Source organism: Cetorhinus maximus, chromosome 9 (genome assembly GCF_964194155.1).
Source record: "Cetorhinus maximus chromosome 9, sCetMax3.hap1.1, whole genome shotgun sequence".
Taxonomy (NCBI): Eukaryota; Metazoa; Chordata; class Chondrichthyes; order Lamniformes; family Cetorhinidae; genus Cetorhinus; species Cetorhinus maximus.
The window spans coordinates 109,490,697-109,507,966 of record NC_135887.1 but is presented as its reverse complement, the minus strand read 5'-3'; the positions used below and the strand labels follow the sequence as shown (position 1 = coordinate 109,507,966).

Below are 17,270 nucleotides of genomic sequence, written 5' to 3'. Positions count from 1 at the left end.
AGTCTGCTGCTGAAGAGAGCAAGTTCTGATTCTGTGATGTGAAATTTAGAGGGGATGCACCTTGGGTGCACAACTCATGATATCCAACTCACCAAGCAAACCTATTTGACAAAGCTCAACCCAGACACAGCACCAGATGCTGGAATTACCTCTCAGATAAACAGGAAAGAAAATATCTGACACTGAGATAGTTTCTATAAAACACTATCATCATTTACTGAACATATACAGCAAAGCATGCTTTGTGACAATTAAAAATACAGAAAACTTACAAAATACAAGAATAACTTGATAATGGGATTGCAAGAAATTATATAAAGTACATTGGCTAAGCCTGTTCTTATCAAAAGTAATACTCAGTGGGAAGGGCATCTGTTACCATAACCTACAATTTCCCCAATATGTATAAACACCCCTCACAGCAATTTACACCCTTATTTACAAGTATTCACTTCCACTGGCAAAATAGGCTCACTCTCCCAGAAAGGAGGAATTGAGGAATTCTGCTTTAATCTCTCAGAGACATTCTATTCATTGTGAATTTCACAGCTCCTTGCAAGAAGCAATTCGGAAACACAGTTTCCCAAGTTTAAGAAAAAAGATCATCCAGTTAATGTCTGGACTACCAAAAATAATCCACACACACAAATATCTCTGTAATCCTTCAAGTGTGAAATTGCAGATACAGCGAGAGTTTAATCAGCAGTGATTAATCTCCCATGAAAACTGCTCCTGATTTCAATGAACCTTCTCAGCACCCCTGTCTGATCACAGCCTCTGCCCGGTTATTATGAAACATTTTGTGCCAGTAAATTATACAGTGTTTCTTCATTCCTTGATTTTCTCAACCATGAGCATTCATTTGAATTAAAAATATAGTTTACTGCAATATTCAAATCCTTCCAATGACAAACAGGGGGTAAAAAAATTTTTGGTATACTGCATTCGAGATATGATCTGTTCTCCTCCTCAATCCAGGATCACAGTGATGGTGTAGACTCATTAACACTAGAGATCAATTGGGCTGCTGCACAACCATGCATCACCTGGTTACACAGACTTCCGATTTCCATTCGTTTAAGTATGTCTGAACAATGCTCCATGTACAAAGAGGCACTGCCAGCTCCAGGACTCACTCAATGGGAATGCTGCAAATCTGTCCAAAGCTCAAAACTGGAAGTTCAATATCACTAAATACACAATCATCGCATCATGGGCATGCCTTTTAATTGCTCCTTTCCCCCAGAAGGGTGCCTCCTACAGGTAAACTACAAGGGCACATTGTGGTCAGTCTGCAGGTGAAAGATCAGAAAGCCACAACAGGAGCTCACAGACCTCACTGGTTGAGACAAGGCATGTAGAATAGAGCTCATCAGGTGTAACCTGTAAATGCAACCATCTAATTTCCTGAGCAACAAAATACTCATCAGCGGGAGCCTTGAAATTTATAGAAAACACAAGCAACCAGATTTCCACTCCCCCATCCAATTGGCCCTTGTCCATACCAGATTGTTCCCCTTCCTCTGGCCACTATGTCTGAACCAGAAGAAGATGTGGGAGGGTGTTAGGATGTGAAAGGGCATGGGTATGAGAGGTCATGAGTGTGTGAGGGCATGCATGAGGGTGCGAGTGAGTGTGAAAGTGTGTACGTGTGTGTGAGGGTGTGAAAGTGAGTGTGAGCATGTGAGTACACGTGTGAGGGTGTGAAAGTGGGTGGCTGTGGGTGTGTGTGTGAGGGTGTGAAAGTGTGTGTGAGTGAGCGTGTGAGTGAGTGCAATGGGCAGTAACTCAGTCCCTGTATAAGGCCGAGGAGGCAAAACAAATAGGAACAGGCAGCGATGGCTGAGTTATGAATCAAGGATCTGACTATTGCTCAGTTCATGACAATTCTACAGGGCATTTTCTGCAGTTAGGCATCGACTGGGTTTGTGTGATACAGGAGTAACCCCAAATCCGCTTCCGTGGGCTCTCATTACTCAAATGAACAGAATCAACCTTTCCTCAGACTGCAGTGTACCCGAACAATGAAAGGTCCAGCCTGCAGGGTAAGAACACGGTGTCTTCACTGCATGAATCAGTGTCAAGCTCTATGTCCCCACCACTCACTCAAGTCGATACGCTGAATTCTTAGGGAGGAGACTCAGACTTTGACTTTCTCCACATCGACCTCTGTCACCTGCACCTCCTCTGCCTGCACAGTGAGGGCTGTCGGTTGCCCACACACGTGCTGATGATCCTTCCAGTCCTAGAAAAAAATTGATGGCAAAAAAATCCTTTTAAACGGTCACAAATCAATGGGCACAATCAGCACTCTGATAACCCTGGCCTAAAGCTCACATTATTTATTGCTTTTATTGCATTGAAATAGGCAAAGTCACTTAGTTGGTCTACGAAAATAGTGAAACTGCTGCAATCTGAAAATTTACCATATTGTGTAGGTCAGACATTGGCCGTTCAGCTCCCCTGACCACTGTTTCCTGTATGGACATACAGCTGGGAATTTCACCATGGACTAGACTAAAACACAAATGGGGGAGATGATAGCATAGTGGTAATATCACTGGACTAGTAATCTAGAAACCCAGACCAATGCTCTGGGGACATGGGTTCAAATCCCAGCATGGCAGCTGGTGGAATTTGGATTCTGTTAATAAATCTGGAATTATAAAGTTAGTCTCAGCAATGGTGACCATGAAGCTATCATTGGTTGATCGTTCACTTATGATGGAAATCTGCCATCCTAACCTGGTCTGGTTGACATGTGACTCCAGACCCCACAGCAATGCCCTCTAAAATGGGCAGTTCAAGGGCAATTAAGGGATGGGCAACAAATGCTGGCCTTGCTAACGATGCCCACATCCTGTGAAAGAATAAAAAGGTAAAACAAAACTCAGAACCAACTGTCAATCTCACTTAGTGACTGAGCATAACCAACAGTAAAACCTGAAGAGGAGATAGTCCTCTGAAGTTGGGTCCAGGGCAGTGTAGAAGGAAGCTTTATTCTGTATCCACTCTGGGAGTGTAGAGAGAGCTTTATGCTGTATCTAACCCATGCTGTACAGTACCTGGTTATGAGGGTGTTTGATAGGACAGTGTAGAGACAGTGTACTTAACCCACTGTACCTGCACCTGCCCTGGGAGTGTTTGAAGGGATAGCTTAAATGGGAGCTTTACTCTGTTACCCTGTGCTGTATCTGACCTTGGGTAATTGGTGTTGACATTATTCCAACAGGTATTATGGTAAAAAAGAGAAAACTCACAAAGTGTCTGTCATGACTCAGTGGGTAGCATTCTCACCTCTGAGTCAAGAAGTTCCGGGTTCAAGTCCCACTGCAGAGGTCTGGGCCCATCATCCAAACTGCAATACTGAGGAAGAGCTGCACTATCGGAGGGGCAGTGCTGAGGGGTGCTGCACCATCGGAGCAGCAGTGCTAAGGGGCTGCTGCACTGTTGGCAAGGCAGGGCCACGGGAGTGCTGCACTGTTTGGACGGTCAGTATTGAGGGAGCACTGTCCTGTCAGAGGAGCATGAATGAGGGAGGGATGCCCTGTTTGAGGAGCAGTATGGAGGGAGCACTGCTCTCTCACAGCAACAGTACTGAGGGAGTGTTGCACTATCAGAGGACAGTGCTGAGGGAGCACTGCACTATCAGAGGACAGTGCTGAGGGAGCACTGCACAATCAGAGAGCAGTGCTGAGGGAGCACTGCACAATCAGAGAGCAGTGCTGAGGGAACGCTGCACAATCAGAGAGCAGTGCTGAGGGAACGCTGCGCTATCAGAGAGCAGTGCTGAGGGAACGTTGCACTATCAGAGGGCAGTGCTGAGGGAGCACTGCACTATCAGAGGACAGTGCTGAGGGAGCACTGCACTATCAGAGAGCAGTGCTGAGGAAACGCTGCACTATCAGAGAGCAGTGCTGAGGGAACGTTGCACTATCAGAGGGCAGTGCTGAGGGAATGCTGCACTATCAGAGTTGTCATCTTTCAGATGAAATATTAAACTGATGTCTCGCCTGCCCTCTTATGTGGATTTACAAGATCCCAAGGCAGTATTTGAAAAAGAGAAGGGAATTCTCCCCACTGTCTTGAGGCAAATATTTATCCCTCAATCAATGTCACTAAAACAGATTATCCAGTCATTATCACGTTGCTGTTTGTGAGAGCTGGCTGAATGCAAATTGGCTGCCAAGGTTCCTTCATTACAATGGTGACTTCAATTCAAAAGCATTTCATCGGTTACAAAATGCTTTGGGACATCCTGAGGCCGTAAAATGAGTTATAGAAATGGAAGTACTTTCTTTCTTACCTTTCGCTGACAGAATGTTGAACAGTAATGAACCTTGTGGCATCCGGTGCATTCATTCATTGCTTCACGCCCACAGTTCACACAGGTTTGCTGTAAAGAATTGTGGTTAGGAAAAAGATGAGTTACAAATGTTCCAGGGAAGCTTTTTTTTTTATGTTTGGTCCAAACCATTATCTGAAATTTGACAAAAAGACCTTTTTTAAGTAAACAGGTAAACGGAATGCAATGTACAAGAGATACAAACCATGAAAACCAAGCTAGCTTCTTCAGAAGATGGACAATAAAGACCACCAGCTATTTACACACCAGCAAGTATTTAGGAGTGAACAGAATGATCATACAGTATGATGCATCAGTCAGCCTGAGTCCACAGGCTTTCATTGGGCTCTCAAAGTTGCTCCTGACTTGGGTTCTGTGTTGCAAATTTGCAGAAGCCTATTTTTCCAAATACTCCACAATAACAAAGTAGATTTTACAAAGCATTACCCAGAATTAACAGCATAGAAATAGACTGTTTGGGTCAACTGGTCTGTACCGGTGTTTATGCTCCACCAGACCTCATGAACCTATCCTTCTATTTCTTCTTCCCATAGGTGTGTCCCTAAATCACTCTTACTTTTTGAACAGTGAGTGAAACATTGATTTAAAGATGCCCATTTAAGGGCTGATTGAGCTGATATCCTGTGAACCACTTGCAACCCCTGCTTTTGTTTCCCTTCAATTTTCAGCCCTCCTCTGCTGAGTGTATGGACACACCCAGGGCAATAACTGTTGGTGTTTGCCGCCCTCATCCCATGGAACTCCCACCTTGTGTATCTAAACCTCAGCAGTGACCGCTGGCTGGACTTTCATCCATGGAGGGAATGTTATAGACATGCCAAGAGGGGGGAGACGCTGAGCCCAGGTTAGGAAGCACAGACTGCACAATAGGAGAACTGCAGAGTGGGAGAAACCGAACACAGGGTGGGAGAATCAAAGTGTGGGAATGCTCCACTATCCGGGGGGTACAGTACTGAGGGCGTGTTGCACTATTGGAGTTGCCATCTTTTGGATGAGACCTTACACCCAGTCTGTCATCTCAAATGCACATAAAAGATCGCACAGCACTATACAAAAAAGAGCAGGGTGTTCTCCCGAGTATATTATCCTTCAATCAAAATCAATCAAAAAGATTGCTTTATCATTTATTTCATTGCTGTTGAATTTCCAACATTACAACAGTGACCAAACTTCATTGGCTATAAAGCACTTTGGGACATCCTAAGGTTGTAAAAGGCGCTATAGTAATACAAGTTTGACTGGACAAACATTGACCAGAAATTAAAAGCAAGTTAGTGATAGCTCAGCATCAGATTGATTCCTGTAATTCATTGAAATAAAATTTCTAAGTAAAACAGATCATACTGGAAGCTCAGGACTGTTAGCAGCAGCTAACAGAGGGTCATATTATCCTAATATCAACTGAGATAGTAATACTGTAAAGGGCAGAGTGGAGGGGGAGGGTGCGTGGGGGCAGATGTTCTGGTAGTGTGTTCAGGATCATTTCATTGATCGGTATGTTTCCGGCCCAACAAGAAAGGAGGTATTGCTGGGTCTGGTTCTAGGAAATGTGGTGGCACAAGTGGATTAAAAGTCAACCTGGGAACTTTAGGGAAACAGTGTCCATAGTATCGAAAGGTTTTGGATAGCTATGGAAAGGAAAGGAGCAATCTAAAGTAAAAAATACTCAGCTGGAGCTGGGCCAATTTCAGTGGGTTGAGCACAGATCTGTCCCAGACAAATTGGAATCAAAGATTGGGAGGCAAAACTGTGATGGAACAATGGGCTGCCTTTAAAGTGGAGATGCTTCGGGTACAGTACATTTCCAGAAGAGGAAAGCTTGGACAAAGCCAGAACTCCTGGATGATGAAAGAGATATAGAGTAGAATGAAACAGAAAAAAGGTTTCTTTGTCAGATGTCAGATGTCAGGTTGATAACACAAGAGAGAACCTGACTGAATATAGAAAGTTCAGAGCAGAAGTGAAAAAGTGGATAAGAGAAGCAAAGAGAAAATTAGAAGAGGCTGGCAGCTAGTATAAAAGGGAATCTAGAAATCTTCTATCAGCATATAAATAATAAAAAGGTGGTAAAAGGAGGAGTGGGACTGATTAAGGGCCAAAAAGAGGATCTATGCAAGGAACAGAGGGCATGGCTGAGGTACTAAATAAGTACTTTGCATCTGTCTTTACCAAGGAAGATGCTGCCAAATGCATTGTGAAAGAAGCAGTTGAGACACTGGATGAGCTACAAATTGATAAAGAAAGGGTATTAGAAAGGCTGGCTGTACTTAATATTGATAAGTCACCAAGACCAGATGAGATTCATCCTAGAATGCTAAGGGAAGTGAGGGAGGGAACTGGAGAGGTATTAGCATTATTTTGCAAATCTCTTTAGATACAGGATAGTACCAGTGACCGGAGAATTGCAAATGTTATATCCCTGTTCAAAAATGGGTGTAAGGATAGATGCAGTCCACAGGCCAGTCAGTTTAACCTTGGTGATGGGAAAGTTTTTAGAAACAATAATCAGGAATAAAATTAACAATCACTTGGATAAATGAGGATTAATTAAGGAAAGCCAGCATGGATTTGTTAATGGCAAATCGTGTTTAACTAGTTTCATTGAGTTTTTTGATAAGATAACAGAGGTGGTCGATAAGGTGTATTTGGACTTCCAAAAGGCAGTTGATAAAGAGCCACATAATAGACTTACCAGCAATGTAAAGTTGGCAGATTGACAGGAAATAGAGTGTAGTGTTGTTGTTTTTCAGAAGGAGTTCCTCAGGGGGTGGCACTAAAGCCAACTGTTTTTCTTGATCTATATCAATGACCTAGACTTGGGTATGCAGGGCATAATTTCAAAATCTGCAGATGACACAAAACTTGGAAGTATTGTGAATTGTGAGGCGTGTAGTGATAGATTTCAAGAGGGCATATACAGGTTGGTGGCATGGGTGGACAACGTCAGATAAAATTTTATGCTGAGAAGTGTGAAGTTGTACATTTTGGTAGGAAGGACAAGGACAGGCAATGCAAAATAAAGGATACATTTCTAAAGGGAGTACATGAACACAGACACTTGAGCGTATATGTGCAAAATTGTTGAAGGTGGCAGGGTTGGTTGAGAAAATGGTTAAAATGCATATGGGATCCTGGGCTTCATGGAGGGATAGAGTACATAAGCAAGCAAGTTATGAAGAACCTTCATAAGACTCTGGTTCATAAAACTCTGTGCCCAGTTCTGGGCACCACAATTCAGGAAGGATGTGAAGACAGAAAAGATTTGCAAGAGTGATTCCAGTAAAGACAGACTTCAGTTACATGGAGAGATTGGAGAAGCTTGAGCTGTTCTCCTTAGAGAAGGTTGAGAGGTATTCAAAATCAGGAGGGGTGTAGACAAAGTGGATAGGGAAAAACTGTTACAAAACAAAAACAGAATTACCTGGAAAAACTCAGCAGGTCTGGCAGCATCGGTGGAGAAGAAATCAGTTAACGTTTTGCGTCTTCATGACCCTTTTAGCTTTTTGTTTTTATCTCAGGGAAAAACTGTTCCTATTAGCAGAGGCGCTGAGAACCCGAGGAGACTGACATAAGGTGATTGGTTAAAAACAATTTTTTTTTATTCATTCACGGGATTTGGGCTTCGCTGGCTTGGCCAGCATTTATTGCCCATCCCTAGATGCCCTTGAGAAGCTGTTACATGAAGAACAGCTTTTTTATGATGCAAGTGGTTAGAATGGCGAATGCACTGAGAGTGTGGAGGAGGCAGATTCAATTGCAGTTTTCATAAAGCAGTTGAATAATTATCAATTCCCAGTGATGTTAAAGCAATTTTACAGCTATTCCCAATCATGTTGATGTGATTTTCCCACTATCTTCCATGATGGTAATGTGATTTCCTTGCTAATCCTAGTGTTGGTAATGTGACTTCCCCACTATTCCTGGTGATGTTAATGCAATTTCCCAGCTATTCCCAGTGCTGTTAATGCTACTTCCCTACTATTCCTGGATATGGTAATACAAATTCTCCATTAATCCCAGTGATGTTAATGTAATTTTCCTGCTATTCTCAGTGATGTTAATGTGATTTTCCTGCTATTCCCAATGACATTAATGCAAATTCTCCCCTATTCCTGATGATATTGATGCAATTTCCCTGCTATTCCTAGTGTTGTTAATGCGACTTCCCCACCAATCCTGGTTATGTTAACGCTAATTCTCCACTATTCCCGGTGATGTTAATGCGATTTCTCTGCTGTTCCCAGAGATAGTAATGTAAATTCCCCATTATTCCTGGTGATGTTGATGTGATTTTCCTTTCCTTACAATTTCCTTGCTGTTCCTGGTGATGTTAATGCAATTTTCCTACTATCCCCAGTGAATGATAAAACCAAAAAACAAAGTAAGCAACATTTCTTTTTAAAACAGGAAATCTCACAGTTAGCTTTTGTCTCTCCTATTTGTTCACAGTTACATCCAGAAACTCACCACTCAGATAATCACATAATACATGTGAAAACAGCTGATTAAAAACACTCAAAGACCTAATTTTTGCCTGAAAGCTGAAGAGCTTCTTAAATAGGCGAGTAAAGGGAAAATACTCATTGAACTGCCCAAAATAGTTAGCATGGTCAACACAATTTAAGTTTGTAAGCCTTTGTAATTAATGATGTAAAATGTTTGATGATATTTGGACAATTTAGGCAGCAGCTTGGGATAAGCAGGTGTAGGTGGCCATTGCTATCATTGCAATAAAACACCAACAGTTACAAATGTTGGAAAATTATGTTTAAAAAAAAAGACATTTCTCCAGCATCTTTCACAACTTCAAGATGTCACAAAACACTTTACAGACAATGACATGCTGTTTATTAAAGTGTCATCACTCTTGTATAGCAGGATGTGATCCCAGTGGCAGCACCGTGACTAGATATTTGAGTTTCTGTAAAGGTTACTAGCCGACATCTCATTCCCGTCAGGCAACAGTAAGTCAGGAAAATGTGAGATCATTCTCCTCTCATTCACCTTGATGATGATCTCAGTTTTCCCGTCCACATCCTCTGCTGAATGAAATGGCACCTGGCTCTGGTACTGGTTCAGGCTCTACATTTTACAGAAAACAGACTGTCAGTGAAATGCACTTCAGCTTCATTTAATGTCAACAGTATAAAACTTAAAACTTTGAGTCAAACCTTTGAAACATGGTTTTAAACATCCTGTGTCATACACACCCCTCATTAACCTTACCACCTCGTTAACTTCACCCCTCATTAACCTGGAGACTCAGTAGCTGAAATCCCCCCTCCAATCACTATAGTGCAAAAGTACAAGACAGAAGGTCTGAATTTGGGGCTGATTTTTTTCCACTAAAATTACTGATGAGAGGAAACTTTCCCTATTAACTTCTGTCATTATTTAGCCCATCAGAGAACAAGAGCAGGCTAGAGAGGAGCATCTATAGAAGGTTTATCAAGGCGAGAGGTGATAGAGAGGGGGAGGGTTATGTCACAGAGAGGAAAGACTGGAGAAATAAATGCTAATGAAAGTGAAAGCTTTGACACTGGTGGGACAGTGTAGGAGGGGGATTCACGGGAGGTCAGAGTAGGAGACAGAGGAGGATTTTATATTTGAACACTTGAGCACCATCAGCCAGTGTAGAGCGATGAGGGACAGTTAGTTGGTGAATGAGCCTTAGCAGGCAATCAGATGCAGGGACCTATTCTGGACAATTTGGAGGTTGTGGAAGCTGGTGGTTGAGAGGGCTGGAGAAGTGAACAACAACTTATAATTATATAGTGCCTTTAATGTAATGAAACGCCCCAAGTTCCTTTAACAGGAGCATTATGAAACAAAGTATGACGCAGAGCCACATAAGGAGATATGAGGTCAGATGTCCAAAAGCTTTGTCAAAGTGGTAGGTTTTAAGAAGCGTCTTAAAGGAGGAAAGTGAGATAGAGAGGTAGAGGAAGAGAATTCCAGAGCTCAGGACCCAACCACCAGAAGGTACAGCCACCAATGATGGAGCGATTAAAATCAGGAATGCACAGGAGGCCAGAATTAGAGGAGCACAGATATCTCATAGGGCTGTGCGGCTGGAGAGGATTACAGAGATAGAGAGGGACCTTGGAGTAATCTGAAAGCAAGGAAGTGAATTTTAAAATCAGGAGCCAATGTGGGTTAGCAAGCACAGAGGTGAGAGGGGAATGAACTTCCTGCGAGTTAAGACAAGGACAGCAGAGTTTTCCATTACCTCAAGTTTACAGAGGGTATAATGTGGGAGACGAGCCAAGATTGTGTTGGACTAATCGAACCTAGGGGTAACAAAGGCATGAATGAGGGCTTCAGCAACACATGAGCTGAGACAGTGGTGAAGTCAGGCAACATTACAGAGATGAAATAGGCATTCTTAGTGATGGCAAGAATATAAAGTCAGAAGCTCATCTCGGGGTCAAATGTGACACTAAGATTGCGAATAGACTGGCTTCATCTCAGACTGTTACCAGTGAGAGGGGATGGAGTCAGTAGCTAGGGAACAGAGTTTGGAACAGGAACTGAAAACAATGGTTCAATATTCTCAATATTTAATTGGAGGAAATTTCTGCTCATTCAGTACTGGAAGTTAGATAAGCAGTCTGACAATTTAGCAACAGTGGAGGTGTCGAGAGAGGTAGAGCTGGTTGTCGTCAGTATACATGTGAAAACTATCAATTTGCTTCCGTATGATGTCGCCAAGGGGCAGCATGTGGATGAGAGATAGGAGGGGGCCAAAGATAGATCCTAGGGGAACACCAGAGGTGCAGGAGCAAGAAGAGAAGTCATTGCAAGAAGTCATGTCTGGAAGTGATGAGAAGTTGGTGAAGGGTTTCAGCAGCAGCAGATGTGTTACAAGGGCAGAGGAAATAATGCTACAAGGTTGGAAATCAGCAGTTTTGATGATGAATCAGATGGGGGTTCAGGGTGAACAGAACTCCGAGATGACTTACTCCTTAAGCAAGCAGCCAACGAGCGGGAGGCAGCCATGCAGCGGAAAACAGCAGTGCAGCTGGGGAGATAGAGGCAGCAGAGTGGGGCAAGAGGGAGTGGGTCAGGGGAAGCGGGACTGTGGGGAGCAATTAAGATTCCCCACCCCCCACCAAACCTGAGCTGTTACTGTCAGTTGGGTTGGGATTGCAGCAGAGATCTGGTCATGGGTTGGGTTGGGGTCCGAGATCATGGATTGGTGTCCTAGGCTGGGGCAGGATTGTGGATTAGTTCCAAGCTTCCACATCCCTAGATTCTCCAGCCACATGGTGTAGTCCCATCCTCCGATTAACATCGTGGCCAGTGTGTTTACAGCGATTATCCCAGCTGCTGTACCATGTACTTCACTTGCCATGAGGCAATGCTGATGCCACTCACCCCTTTCCTCTCACGGTCTGCCTGAAGCTTGGCTTGTGCAATGGCTCCGTCCTTCGAAGCTATGCTGGCTTGCTTTGCTTGCTCGATCAGTGTCTTCAGCTGCTGAGCTGTGGCCATCAATGAGTTGACCATTTCTTCTAGGTAGAGCCAGCTGCGCTGTTCGGCTACCTCCAATCCATTCAAGGCTGTGGGTGAGATGGTTTTGGTCGGGGTGGATGGAGTTGGCACTGCAAGGGCAGGGAGCGAGGTTAACACTATAGAAAGCAAAGGAAGAAGATGGTGATAGTTACATCAAATCCCTCAGACATATCATTATCCACAGTCTCAAAACTGAGTACAACAGTCTGACTGTGCCCTCAGCCTAGTGACTCGTAGAAACCACTACTCTGTGTAGATGGAATCACAGAGCCACTCAACAGGCCTGTGTTCATCCTGTACCCTTGCACAGCAACACCCTGTCCTTCTAGCCCACCACCTATGTCCCTCCCTTACTCATGACTCACCCTGTGTTCCCTCCTCAAACTCACTGATACTCTTTGATGTGTGTGTGTCTGGGCTGGCAGCTGCTCCCAGTGACGTTGGTGAGACAGACTGCGGAGATGATCGTGAGGGTCCTGTCGTATTGGCTTCCACCTGGGTTTGTGGTCGTCCTGTGAAAAGAGATGGTGCACCATGAGCTCATGTTATAGGCTTTAACCTCACAATGTTAGTACAGACACCATGGGGAGAATTTTCTCCCCGTCGGGTAGGCCAGTCGAGAGTGGACGCGGAGCCGATCGCCGCCCGTGATTGGTTGCGCGCCACCGTTTTACGTAGGCAGGCCAATTAAGGCCCACCCAGCGTGATGTGCGCCCCATAGCGCTCAGCGCTACCTGTGCGGGCAGGAGGAGGAGGGAGAGTCGGGGCCTGCACTCTTGATGCATGCACGCGAAGGAGCGCAGAGATCCGTGCCTCAGGGAGATTAAGCTGAATTTGACAGTTCAAAATAAAAAAAAAGTTAAAAATCATTTACACATGTTTCCTCGTGTGACAGCGTCACATGAGCTGGGACATGCTTATCAGATGTTTAAAAATTTTTACTAATGTAATAAACCCTTCATGAAACCTCATCCCGCCCATGGATGAGGTTTCATGAAAAATGCAAAGGCCGCCTGGGCTCTTCACCTGCCTGCCAACCTCAAGGTTAGATGGGCAGCCTTGACAATTACTTTAATTAGTTCATTAATGGCCTTAACAGGCCTTTGACAGTTCAGCGGGCACGCAGCTGACTCTGGTGCGAACCTGCCGAACTGAAGATTGGAATGACGCGCGGTGACGTCGGGACTCACACCTGACGTCATCACGCGTCGGTGTGCGGGGCCCGCCACCGCACGCTGAACAGAAGATTCTGCCCCATGATGCATATCGTCCATACAATAACAGAACTTGCTGTGTTTTGCATTAAGCCCAACAAAGGTGTAAGTCACCACTACTGTGGCTATACGTTACCAATCACTGTACCCACCTTGAGCACCATCATCTCCACATACGTCAGGAACGCCCAGCCCCGTTCGGCCTCCCTGCCTATGAGCCTCATGCCCTTGTAGGGGGTAAGGGGTTTTATTTGCCGCATCCCACCACCAGTCTCGACAGGGCTGTGTCTGGTGAAGGCCGTCCTCTGCAGAGAAAGAACAGAATGCATTGCTTGAGAACGATGAAAATGCTGTAACTCTGTATAAGCCCTCATGTGTGTCAGAATGAAACACAAAATGCCTTTGGTAGCTGAAATTGAAGAAACAGGATGAGTGTACTTCTGTCGGACTTGCTATGCTCAGTTAGCCAGCAATTACTCCCAGCTAATATTCAGTAGCTTTGCCTTTTCTGAAACAAAAGTAAAATACTGCAGCTGCTGGAAATCTGGATTATAAACAGAAAATGCCAGAAATACTCAGCAAGTCAGGCAGTATCCATGGAGAGGAAAATACAGTTAATCTTTCAGGTCGATGACTTCAAGAACTTAAAGATTTTACACAAGTACAGGGGTACGGGAGGTGAGACGGGCATGCATAGAAGAAAAGGAAAGGTCTGTGATAAAGAGGAGGCATGAGCGAGTTACAGTTTGGGTTTGTGGCTGCAGTCCTTCACTGGTGTTCTAACAATAGGTATCCTTGCTAGTGCACGTTGGTCAGAAACCATCAGCTTAGGGCCAGAATAAAAATCATCTCCTGTACTAACGGAGACCATGGTTTAGGGTTGTCTCCAACAAAGCTGTATCTACTGACTGCCTTTGAAAATCCTGATGATGTAGGTCAAGGAATGGTTGGCCCTGGTAAAGGAGGCCCTGGTGTGATCAGCATCAATGATACAGATTTTTAAAACTAAGTTTTGTAAGAAAATCACTCAATTTACCAAAATTAAGGCCATTAAACAAACAACTATCTACCAACATAAAAACAAAGAAGCCTGAAAATATACAGGGCTTTCAGTGTCTGTAGGGAGGCAACATAGCATTTTAGCTGTGAACTTTAAATGTACAGAATCACACAATGATACAGAACAGGAGGCCATTCCGCTTAGTGTGCCTATGCCAGCTCTTCGAAAGAGCTATTCAAATAGTCCCACTCCCCTGCTTTTTCCCTGTAACCCTGATATTTTTTCCCTTCCAAGTATTTATTGAACTCAGCTCTCCATCCCAAACATTAACCTGCTCTTCTCTTCACAGGTGGCGAGCATTTTCGGTTTCTATTTCTGATGCCCTGCTTCTGCACTTTCAGAGTGGAACAATCTGGGACTAAGTAACTCTTTCGAGTACATTCACAGTTCTTGGTTTCCAGGAGTGGGACATGAACCCACAACCTTCTGATTCAAAGGCGAGGGTGCTATGAACTGAGCCACAGCTGACACCTCTGGGACTAAGTAGATGAGCAATAATCAAGAGTAATCAGTAAAGCACCTGAGGACTCAGTCTGAGAGTTCCTATGGAGACAGCACAGCCTCACGGTCAACATATCCAAATTAACAACTCCTTGGCATGTGCATTCTTTTATGATAAAACACTATAACTCATTTTAATTAATGCTAAATTATATCTAAGATCCAGTGGGTTGTGCTGACACCTTTATAGCAAATTGTTCAACCAGTATAATTTCTGTCATTGAGTGACTGAGCACCCAAAGTTCATTAATGTTCTTTTGCTGAGAAGCTTAGAGGCGACGTGTTCAGAAGTCTGTTAAATTTTATTCCAGTGCCAAAAATTTTTAATTCAATCAACTTCAATCTTAGTTCTGCACCGAACACTAAACAGTCTTAACAGTTAAATGCACTTAATGTGGCCTTTTTAAAAAATCACTCAAAAGGATTCTCATAACACCAAGTTCCTTTTCCCATGTACCAATAACCCTTTTGTCATCATATCTCTCCCGCCCTCCTCCTAATTGCAGATATTCCCCATTGTTCTTCCCACCACCGCCGCCTCCACCCCCACCTTTCCTTTTTCCATGACTCTGCGCTAAGTTAAAAGCTGTTCATCTCATTCATCAATATTTTATAGTTCTGATGAAAGGTCATTGGCCTGAAATGTTAAAGCTGTTTCTCCTTTCACAGAGGTTGTCTGCCCAGCTGAGTATTTTTGACATTTTCTGTTTTTATTTCAGGATTCCCAGCCCCTGCAGTATTTTGCTCATTGTAATAACATGGCATTGCACGCATGAAGCTAGGGCCAAGTGTAATCTTCAGGTTTTTTTTTGGTTCTAGGAATGTGGATATCACTGGCAAGGTGAGCATTTATTACCCATCCTGAGCTGTTCTTGAGAAGATGGTGAGTTGCCTTTTTGAACTGCTGCAATCCATTTGGTGAAGGTACACTCCCAGTGCTGTCAGGTGGGTGTTTAAGGCTTTTCACCCATGAAGGAAACAGCTACTAATTTTCTAGGTTTAAGTAAGGCTGATTGGGATGAGACAGAGGCTGTCCGTAGTAAACGGGGCAAATCTGTTAAAGGGTAAAACAGAAGATCAAGTGAGTGGTGTTCAAAGAATTTAATATGATACAGAACCAATTTATATCCCTAAAGGGCAAGAGCTTTACTTGCCAAAGAAGACAGCTAAAGAGGTAAGAAACAAAAGAAATTTAAAAGAAAAAGCATATAAAAATGGGACAACTAATACAGATCCTGGTTACTGGGAGAGATACAAAGAAAAGCAAAGGGCAACGAAACCAATAGTAAGAGCTATAAAAAGGAATATGAAAAGAAACTTGCAAGTGATATCAAAAATCAACAAAAAATGTTTGCAATCATATCAGGGAAAAAAAGGTTGATCAGGAGCAATGTGGGCCACATAACAGATAATGATGGGCCAAATGGCCTCCTTCTGTACCATAAACTTGCTCTATTTCTAATGTCATAGGAACTAGAAGCAGGAGTAGGCCATTTGGCCCTTCGAGCCTGCTCCACCATTCAAGTAGATCATGGCTGATTATCTACCTCTTACAACATTTTCCCCCACTATCCCCATATCCTTTGATGTCATTAGTATCCAGAAATCTATCAATTTCTGTTTTTAACATGCTCAATGACTGAGCTTCCACAGCCTTCAGGGGTAGAGAATTCCAAAGGTTCGCTATCCTCTGAGTGAAGAAATTCTTCCTTCTCTCAGTCTTAAGTGGCCTACCCCTTATTCTGAGATTGTGACCCCTGGTTCTAGACTCACCAGCCAGGGGAAACATCCTATCCACATAAACCCTGTTACCCACTGTGCGAATTTTGTAAGTTTCAAAGAGATCACTTCTCTTTCTATGAAACTCTAGAGAATATAGGCCCAGTTTCCTCAATCTCTCCTCATAAGACAATCCGGCCATCCCAGGAATTAGTCTGGTGAACCTCCGTTTCATTCCCTCTATGGCAAGTATATCCTTCCTTTGACAAGGAGACCTAAACTGTACACAATACTCCAGATGCAGTCACACCAAGGCCCTATACAACTGCAGGAAGACATACTTACTCCTGTACTCAAATCCCCTTGCGATGGAGGCCAACATACCATTTGCCTTCATAACTGCTTGCTGCACCTGCATGCTAGCTTCTAGTGACTCATGAACAAGGACACCCAGGTACTTTTGGACATTAACACTTCCCAACCTATCACCATTTAAGGAATATTCTGCCTTTCAGTTTTTCTACTAAAGTGGATAACTTCACACTTATTCACATTATGTTCTATCTGCCAAGTTCTTGCTCATTCACTTAGCCTAATGCCCTTGAAGCCTCCTTGCATCCTCCTCACAACTCACATTCCACCTAGTTTTGTGTCATCAGCAAATTTGGAAATACTATATTTGGTCCCCACATCCAAATTATTTATATAGCTTGTGAACAGCAAGCGGTGGCCCAAGCACTGATCCTTGCAGTACCCCACTAGTCACAGCCTGCCATTCTGAGAATGATCCATTTATTCCTATTCTCTGTTTTATGTCTGTTAACCAATTCTCAATCCATAGCAGTATATTATCCCCAATCCCATGTGCTCTAATTTTGTTTACTAAGCTAAATGT

General features: G+C 43.5%; 1 protein-coding gene across 2 annotated transcripts in view; it reads right to left on the bottom strand.

The window, feature by feature from the left end:
- Positions 1 to 2,005: 2,005 nt before the first annotated feature.
- Positions 2,006 to 17,270, bottom strand: part of LOC144684915 (deformed epidermal autoregulatory factor 1 homolog) — an 84,099-nt gene continuing 68,834 nt past the window's right edge. For both annotated transcript variants that reach the window (XM_078549326.1, XM_078549327.1), the window contains 6 exons: positions 13,248 to 13,400; positions 12,247 to 12,393; positions 11,744 to 11,997; positions 9,371 to 9,448; positions 4,307 to 4,396; positions 2,006 to 2,245 (listed from right to left, as the gene is read on the bottom strand). In XM_078549326.1, the coding sequence (XP_078405452.1) occupies positions 2,141 to 2,245; positions 4,307 to 4,396; positions 9,371 to 9,448; positions 11,744 to 11,997; positions 12,247 to 12,393; positions 13,248 to 13,400 (827 nt within the window). In that variant the 3' untranslated portion in view covers positions 2,006 to 2,140. The remainder of the gene's footprint in view (positions 2,246 to 4,306; positions 4,397 to 9,370; positions 9,449 to 11,743; positions 11,998 to 12,246; positions 12,394 to 13,247; positions 13,401 to 17,270) is intronic.